At 41.6% G+C, this 8,335-nt stretch overlaps 1 protein-coding gene across 1 annotated transcript; it reads left to right on the top strand.

Annotated features, from left to right (window-relative positions):
- Positions 1-2,356: 2,356 nt before the first annotated feature.
- On the top strand, positions 2,357-5,888 carry LOC103811459 (E3 SUMO-protein ligase PIAS2; the record flags this gene model as incomplete). The annotated part of the gene is made up of 4 exons (XM_009084436.1): positions 2,357-2,828; positions 4,914-4,998; positions 5,636-5,686; positions 5,798-5,888. Coding segments are annotated over exons 1-4 (699 nt in total), but the record flags the coding sequence as incomplete, so codon positions are not given.
- Positions 5,889-8,335: the final 2,447 nt, after the last annotated feature.

Below are 8,335 nucleotides of genomic sequence, written 5' to 3'. Positions count from 1 at the left end.
TCTCTACAGCTCCCTGACAGGAATCTGTAGCCAGGTGAGAGTTGGTCTGCCAAGTAACAGGTGACAGGACAAGAGGAAATGGCCTCAAGTTGTGCCAGGGGAGGTTTAGATTGGATATTGTGGAAAAATTTCTTGACCAAAGGAGTGGTTTGGCACTGGCACAGGCTGCCCAGGGCAGTGGTGGAGTCACCACCCCTGGAGAGATTTATAAGCCATGTAGATGTGGCATCTGGGAACATGGGCTGGTGGTGGGTTTGGCAGTGCTGGAGAGATGGTTGGACTCAATGGTCTTTGAGTCCATTTTTAATTTTCCAACCTACGTGATTCCATGATTCTAAGTTCAGTGTTCATCTGACACAATTCCCTGATCTGTCTTATTGTCAAAACAATTTTGACAATATTAAGAGGAGAATAGGGACCAAGCAGCTTGGGACACAGGAGAAGTTTTGAGTTTTTTCATAACTGACTTCATGATTGTATAATAGTTGTGCTAAAACTTCAGCTGAGATCAAATCTGTGTTAGTACATGTGGATGTAAACTCTGTGTGATAAGGATTAGGGAAGGTGAAGTCTAAACACTGTTTTGAGTTCAGTCCCTTCCGAAATCAGTGCCCAAAGCTTTATCAAAAGTCAAAATGCACTTTTGAACTGTTTATACCTGTTATGATCCCAGTTGTCTGCTACTTTATACCTTCTGTTAGGGCCTTCAGTTGCCCATCCCCGAGTCTGGAGTTGTCATGGTGCAGAAGCACAGGTTAAAGCTGGGTGTAAGTCTTTAATCTTTAAAACTTTGCCTCTTTGTTACAGTGGAAGAGTCTCGCAGAAATAGGAAGGAAGTTGGTTAGAAGAATTCTGGACAATTTTATGCCTGTGAAAAGAGCTTGCTCACAAAAATGCGAGATGATGAGCCTACGCAAAATGACTTGTTAGTAGTAATGGTGGAAAAGATAATTTCCTCTTGCATAGTGATTTTTAAAATTTTTTTGTATGAGAAAATTTTCTGTTCACGAGCTTAAATAGTTCAACCCTTAAAGTCTCCCACAACCAACTTGAATAACCAAGTAAATAGTACTATTTCCTTTGAAGAGACCTTGTGATCTGCGATATCAGAATGTTATCTGAGAAGCACAGGAAGGTTCTGCGATGTTTGAGGAATCAATTGTGGTGGTTAAACTGTTTATGTGTATTGTATGGTGTGTACAGCATGATACAACGTAACTGTTTAAAAACTCTCCACCTTACTGTGCCGTCCTTTCAGCAGTGAAACTTGATGTGCCTGTCTCATGCACGTCTTGAACATGCTGTCCAAAATAAAGGAAGCTTCAAAATACACTATGCAGAAATTAAGACATAAAATCAGGAAGTACTTAAAATGTGTAGGAAGACAGGTGATAATACTGATTCCTCCGTGTTGTGGTTTAGCCCCAGCCAGCAGCCAAGAACCACGTAGCTGCTTACACATTTCCCCACCAACAGGATGAGGGAGAGAATCGGAAGGGTAAAAGCTAGAAAAGCTCATGGATTGGGATAAAGACAATTTAATAGAGAAAGCAAAAGCTGCACATACAGGCATAGCAAAACAAGGCATTAATTCACTGCTTCCCACAGACAGGAGGCGTTCAGCCATCTCCAGGAGAGCAGGGCCCATCATGCGTGGCAGTTCCTTGCGAAGACAGACACCATCACTCCAGATGTCCTCCCTTCCTCCTTCTTCCTCCCACCTTATATACTGAGCATGATGTCATATGGTATGGAATATCCCTTTGGTTAGTTTGGGTCACCTGTCCCAGCTGTGTCTCCTCCCCAGCTTCCTTGCCAGTGTGGCAGTACGGATCACAGCAAAGGCCTTGACTCTGTGTAAGCTCTGCTACAACAAAACAAAACCGTCTCTGCATTATCAACTCTGTGTTCTGCACAAATCCTAAACATAGCCCCATACTAGCCTCTGTGAAGAAAGTCTACTTCAGCCCAAACCAGCACACTCTGATTTTATTTTTCTGTTTGTTTTGGTTTGTTTGTTTGTTCCATGAAGTGAAACGGTTGTGTTAGAGCTTGTGTTTCTGCTGTGAATTTCAGGTAGTGCCGCCTGGGTTGCATTAGGTTCTGTTGATACTATTGTTGGAGTGTGGAAACAAGTCTTTGAAATTATTAACACAGCCTAATTCAACCTGCATCCTGGACACTTTATCTTCATTTAAACTAACTGTACTCTTGTCTGGTAAGGGTGTGGGTAATACCTAAGGTGACAAGTGTCCAGCTGGAATTCTGGAAGATAGATGCTTCACCATGCTCCTCAAAAAGGCCTCCTTGGGGTACAGTTGGCTCACTGTGCTTATCTCTATTTCCTTTCTAGAATATGGTATCAAGTTTTCGTGTTTCTGAACTGCAAGTGTTGCTGGGGTTTGCTGGACGTAATAAAAGTGGGCGGAAACATGACCTCCTGATGAGGGCACTGCACTTACTGAAGAGTGGCTGTAGCCCAGCAGTTCAGATCAAAATCCGAGAACTCTATAGGCATCGGTACCCAAGGACGATTGAAGGACTTTCGGATTTGTCAGCTATAAAACCTGCAGCATTCAGTTTGGACAGTAGTTCCTCTTCTGTTGAGCCTGACCTAGCAGTTGCTGGCATTCACCCAGTCCCTTCTACTTCAGTGACGCCTCAGTCTCCATCCTCGCCTGTCAGTTCTGTGCTCCTCCAGGACACCAAGAGCCACTTTGAGATGCAGCAGCCATCCCCTCCAATCCCACCTGTTCACCCCGATGTTCAGCTGAAAAGCTTACCTTTTTATGATGTGCTTGATGTGCTCATAAAACCTACAAGTCTAGGTAAGTGTTTAATAGCTCTCTAGGTTGCTGAATTCATGAGATAAGCGTTGCTTCTGACAGTACTGAGGCCAGACTTAAATGCCTCTTTGCAGCTGGTGAGAAGTGGAAACTCTCTTCTGTTCTCATCTCTACCCTTGCCCTGTCTTCGTGCTTCCTCAGTTGTCCCTAGAAGTGCAAAGCCACACTTCAGAAAACAGTGTTCTCTTTTGTAAATGTAGTATGATTAAAGACCTTTGGCTTTTGAATATTAAATAATGGAGCAGAATAGTTCTGTTGGAAGGTACCTACGATGATCATCCAACTGCATGACGAGTTAAGGTGTAATAATTAAGGTCATTGTCCAAATGCCTCTTAAACACTGACAGGCTCGGAGCATCAACCATCTCTCCAAGAAGCCTGTTCTGGTGTTTTGCCACCTTTTTGGTAAATAAATGCTTCCTAATATCTAGTCTGAACTGTCAGTTTTGGCTGAAAATTTCGGACCTGAAGTTTCTGCCTGGTGGAAGTGAAGATTAGTTCTGTCAGGACCGACAGGAAAAGGATTTCAGGGTCACTAATTTACAAGTTGCAACAGTGTAGAGGGAACAAATTAACCTCTTGCCTCAGTGTAGCAATTCTGCAGGCCTGGCACTGAAATAGATACTCTGTGCTGAGACATTCAGTGTTTCTGCTCAGAGTAGGGAAGGTTTTCTCAGCTGTCAAATATGTTACATTCAGGAGTTGTCCTTTGTCTTCCAAATAACCTGAAATTCAGTTTATGTCCCTCAAGCACTTCAACATATTTAATTATTTGGAAAGACATCTTCTGACTTGAAGTTCAACCTGGCTTACTTTACATGCTAAAGAATGTTTCCTACTGTTTAGTAGTATTGTTTAGAAGTACCTCAGCATTTTGCATGCTGTTTGCATTCTTTAAAACATTGTGGTGTCTTAACTGATCAAAAGGTCTTTGAGGTTGTGACTTGCACCTCAGTGAGACATATACTGATCACTGGTTATCCTCCAGTACCTAATGCAGAAAACTTTACTAACAAGCGTTATTTACAGTGTCTGTTGTTACTTCTTTATGTATAGTGCACCCTGCTAGAGGAGAGTTTAATATTGACCCGGGTATTGGTGCAGTTGCTGCTTTGGTGTTGGACAGTTCTGACTCATGCTGCCATTAACTTTGCAGAGAACATCCATCAGTGCCACAGTGTCCTGGAGGAGTGAGGCAATGAGATGTGAGGAATACTTGATATGGAAATAATGGGCCCTTTTGTGTATATTTTTTTTCTGGGCATACATATTATATCTTCTGAATGCCACAGTGTACAATACAGTCTAACTCTTCCAAATTTCCCTGGTTTAGTTGTGCTGGTTTTGCATTTGTCCTCCTTGCTGCTTACTTTTAATTGGACAAGTCTAATCTATCTGTGTTTCAGGTCAAGATTCCTAACTTTTTAATTTGAAGAAAAATAGAGAAGTAACACATGCATGCTTCAAAACTTCAACACTAAAATATTGCTGCTTCCCATTACTGACAGACAAGCTGGTATCTGATAGGAAAGTTGTATTTATTTATTTTTCTATTTTGCCAAATGGTGCTGAGGAGTAATTCCAGACACGAAGCCTAGGTGACCTCTCTGTCATTAGGAGCTGTGCTCCCTCCCTTCCCTCCCAAAGGTTTAATTACCTTTAGTAGTTTCTGAATTTTTCAGCTGTCCACTAATAACTTTGTCTTCCTGTAGTACATTACAATAGTTGTCAGTATCTCTGTGATACTCCTTTTGTCAGGTATCCAGTGTAATATTTTGTTGTGTATTTGTTTCAGCCTGCCTCCCTCGGGAGAAAGGATTATAATGCAGTTTGCCAAGCTGCTTTAGTACTGAAGTGTAATGTGATACTAAGCCATCTAAATGTAGTTGAATGAGTGATTTGTCCCATTGCTTTCCTGTTGACAGTTACATGCAGGTCAGCCACAATTTGAGTATATTCAGTGCCTTTGCCTCGTTCCAGGAAAAATTCAGTTGCAGATTCAGTTTAAATCAATGACTTTAATCACCATGGTTCAACCTCTTTTTTGTCTTTTTCTCTCTTTTCTAGTACAGAGCAGTATTCAGAGGTTCCAAGAGAAGTTTTTTATCTTTGCTTTAACACCTCAGCAGGTCAGAGAAATCTGTATTTCCAGGTAAGAAGTAAGACTGTGGCATAGTATAGTAAACTTCTGCAAAATTTCAGGTGAAAGTGCAGGGCTTTGGTTCATTTTGTGCATCTCATAAGCTCTGCATATGCAGAGTGGTAATCCTCACTAAAGTTATGCTGAGTTTGTCTGTTCTGTTTTGTTAAGGAACTACTGTGTACAGAATTTATGTGCATTTGCAGTAAATCCTACCCCATTAAAGAGTTAGCAATTACTTGGTTCCAAATAATTGTCACTATTTAGAGAGATAGTATGCTTCTCTTCCCTGTATGTTTCCTGGCTGCAGGAATGGAAGGCTGCTTTTACCTCTTCTCCCAAGGTTCATGCTGTTGAAAGTCCAGTGGTGTAAGCCAAGAGAATTCATAGGGGTTTTTCCTCTCTGGCAACATCACAGTTTGTCACTATAAGCTCTGGGTAGAGGATGCTGATCCTCAAAACCTGCATAACTTGTAGTAGCTAAACAGAAGTGTCGCTTGTAAGACTTGTTCATAGCTCAGTAAAAGAAAACTAAGAGCAAAGTTTAATGATGCTGAGGGGCAGTTGTGCCAATTCTTTCTGTATATGGCTGGAATATGGGTCCTGCTGTCTAAGTGGGTGCTTCTCTTTTTGTTTCTCTTCGTCACAGGGACTTCTTGCCTGGAGGCAGGAGAGATTACACAGTACAAGTTCAGCTAAGGTACCTTTTTTGTAGTGTTCTCTTAAAAGCTTTTTAATTGACTAATGTAGCACAAGTCTGGATGTTTGTGATGACACTTGAAAATGATGCTTTCTTTATTTCGGGATACAGGTTATGCCTAGCAGAGACAAGCTGCCCTCAAGAAGATAATTATCCTAATAGTTTGTGTATTAAAGTAAATGGAAAGCTGTTTCCATTGCCGGTAAGCTTGTTTGTACCTATATGTGGCTTCTTGGTGTCTTGGGGGCTGGGGATTTGTTTTTCTGTAATGTTAGCTTGCTATAACAGTCGAGCTGTTTATTGTCATCACTGACATTTCTTTAATGTTAGGCATATGTTCATTTTTTTTTAGCCATTACTGCTGTTAATCACATTCCAGCCACTGCATGGACTAATTGTGTTTTGGCCACCTATAACAAACCTCACCCCTTGCAGTTAACAAGATACGTCAAAACCAAACCAGTGTCTGCATGGAGAATCCTCCTCATAGGTCCTCAAATGGAGTTTATTTGAGGGTAGTAACCATTGCTGTGTGGGCTGTCTATATTTGTGGTAGGCTTGAGTTCCTTTTTGTTACAAGGGAATGGTATCACCTTCTTGTGTACCACTTGTATGCTGCTCTGCATCTGTCTTGTTAGAATTCATTGTGGGATGAAGAGCAGACACATTTTAGGGTTCCCAGCTTTTGCTGATACTGGAGCAGAACAGGGTTGGCAGTCACACTTCACTGGTGTCTGATGTAGCAAAAACTAGTACATAGGCAAGGTGACCTCGAGTCTTGGGTATGTACAGAAAGAGAAAAGCACTCCCATTCTTGAAGTATCTCTGGAATGGGTTTCTCTGTTCAGTAGAACAGAGAGAAACTCTTACACAGCTCATTCAGAAATAGTTCTGGAAGGTATAGAAGGTGGGAAAAGTTGTAGTACAAAGGTGACTTTCCTTTCAGCAGGTTTGGAAAAATGCTATGTGGAGAGAGGAGATGTGAAACTTTTTTCAGAACACTTGTAATTTGTCCTGTACCTTCCCTCGTTCCCTCAGCTTAAATGAGACTCTTTAGCTTGTCTTCCTCCTACTTCTGTCTTCAGGGTTTAAGAGAGTTTCTTTCACATGGTTTCTGGTCAGTATTTTCTGCAAATGCCAGTTACAGTCTCTGTGGTAACCTTGAGGATTTTTTTCCTTTCTTCTGCAGATTGTTCTTTCTTTCAACATCACAACCAATTCTTTTTGTTTGGTTGCTATCTTGTGGACATCAGTGTCTGCTGATTCTCAGTCTTGTTAATACGGTTTATTCCCTGCTCTTCTGTGTTATGCTCTCCATTTTGTGTGCAACGTCACAGTCATAGCAGAAACTGTAGTCTTGGATTATTGCTTTGCTTTAGATCTAAATCCTGTAGGTTCTTCCTGAACATCATAAGATGATTCTTTGATCTGTTCAACAGAAGTTCGGGTGAGAGTGAATAAATCACTATTGTCTTGGCAACTTCCTTTCCCCTCCTCCTTCACTATGAGCTGAATGACAAATACATTTTTAGTCTGAGTGCTTCTGCAGACATTTTTTTTTTGTCGATTCAGTCACTGTCTGCACCCTCTGGTGGTTCCTTTCTGTTGCAGAAAATGTAAGATAACTTCTTTGCCTCAAAGACTGCTGTTGTCCATCTCAGCAGTGTTGGTATCAGGTAGTTAATCTGTGATGCCAGGCTCTATCACCAGCTTGCAAAGTTCATAAGTGAGCACTGTTCTGTCTTTCCCTGGTATAGCAGTTCATGTCTCTCCAGATGCCTGAATTATTCTTGGTCATCTTCTTGGCTGCAGTCCTTACCAGAAGCTTCAGGGAAATGCTGCCAGTGTGACAATACTGCTTCAGGTTGGGCCAGCTCATGTTGACATGGTATTTCCTTGTATTCCTACACCTGTGTTCTCCTATTGGTGTTGGTTCTGAATTAAAAGGAGTAAATATAGAGCTTTGCATGCTGGTAAGAAGGGTTTTGTTCATATTGCACTACAGCAAGTGGTTCTCCTGTTGACTTTTCTTGTATGCAAGTCAGAATGGGTAAATTCAAGGGTAATTTACTTTTCTTCTCAGGAGACCTCTGTGGAACACTGAAGGCCCCTTTCAAAAGCCAAAATCAAATATGCCAGGACAGGTTGGAAATAGCCAGATACAGGAGCAGTCATGCTTTCTGTTGATAAATTTCCTGGCTATAGCCTCTTTTGATTAATGTGGTTCTTGGAAGAAATGTGGAAGACTTAAAGACCCCAAATAATGCTGGCAGGTGCTACCCACTAGAGTTGGCAGCCTGACTAAACAGTGCTAGGCCATGCTGGTTGTGTAGGGCAAGCAGAGTGGTCTTAGCTCCTGCAAGGCTAGGAGGGGAATGTTTCAAATTGTTGTAGGAGTACTAGATCTAATCTGTTCTCAGGATCATTGCTCTATGGAATAAAACATCAAAAGCTTCACTGAAATGAAGCACAGGCACTGCAAAGTCTGTCTGTAAAAAAAGAGAAAAAGATTGGAAATGTAAGAGAACTTGCACTCTTTCTTTTCTTAAAACAAGGCAGCCTCATTGTAGGTTGGAGGCAGCACAGTGATTGTGGCTGGTACAGCATATCTGGAAATACACTCCTAAACATTGCAGGGGTGTTGTATTC

This window comes from Acanthisitta chloris, unplaced genomic scaffold (genome assembly GCF_000695815.1).
Source record: "Acanthisitta chloris isolate BGI_N310 unplaced genomic scaffold, ASM69581v1 scaffold25970, whole genome shotgun sequence".
NCBI lineage: Eukaryota > Metazoa > Chordata > Aves > Passeriformes > Acanthisittidae > Acanthisitta > Acanthisitta chloris.
This window is presented reverse-complemented; position numbering and strand designations above follow the sequence as displayed.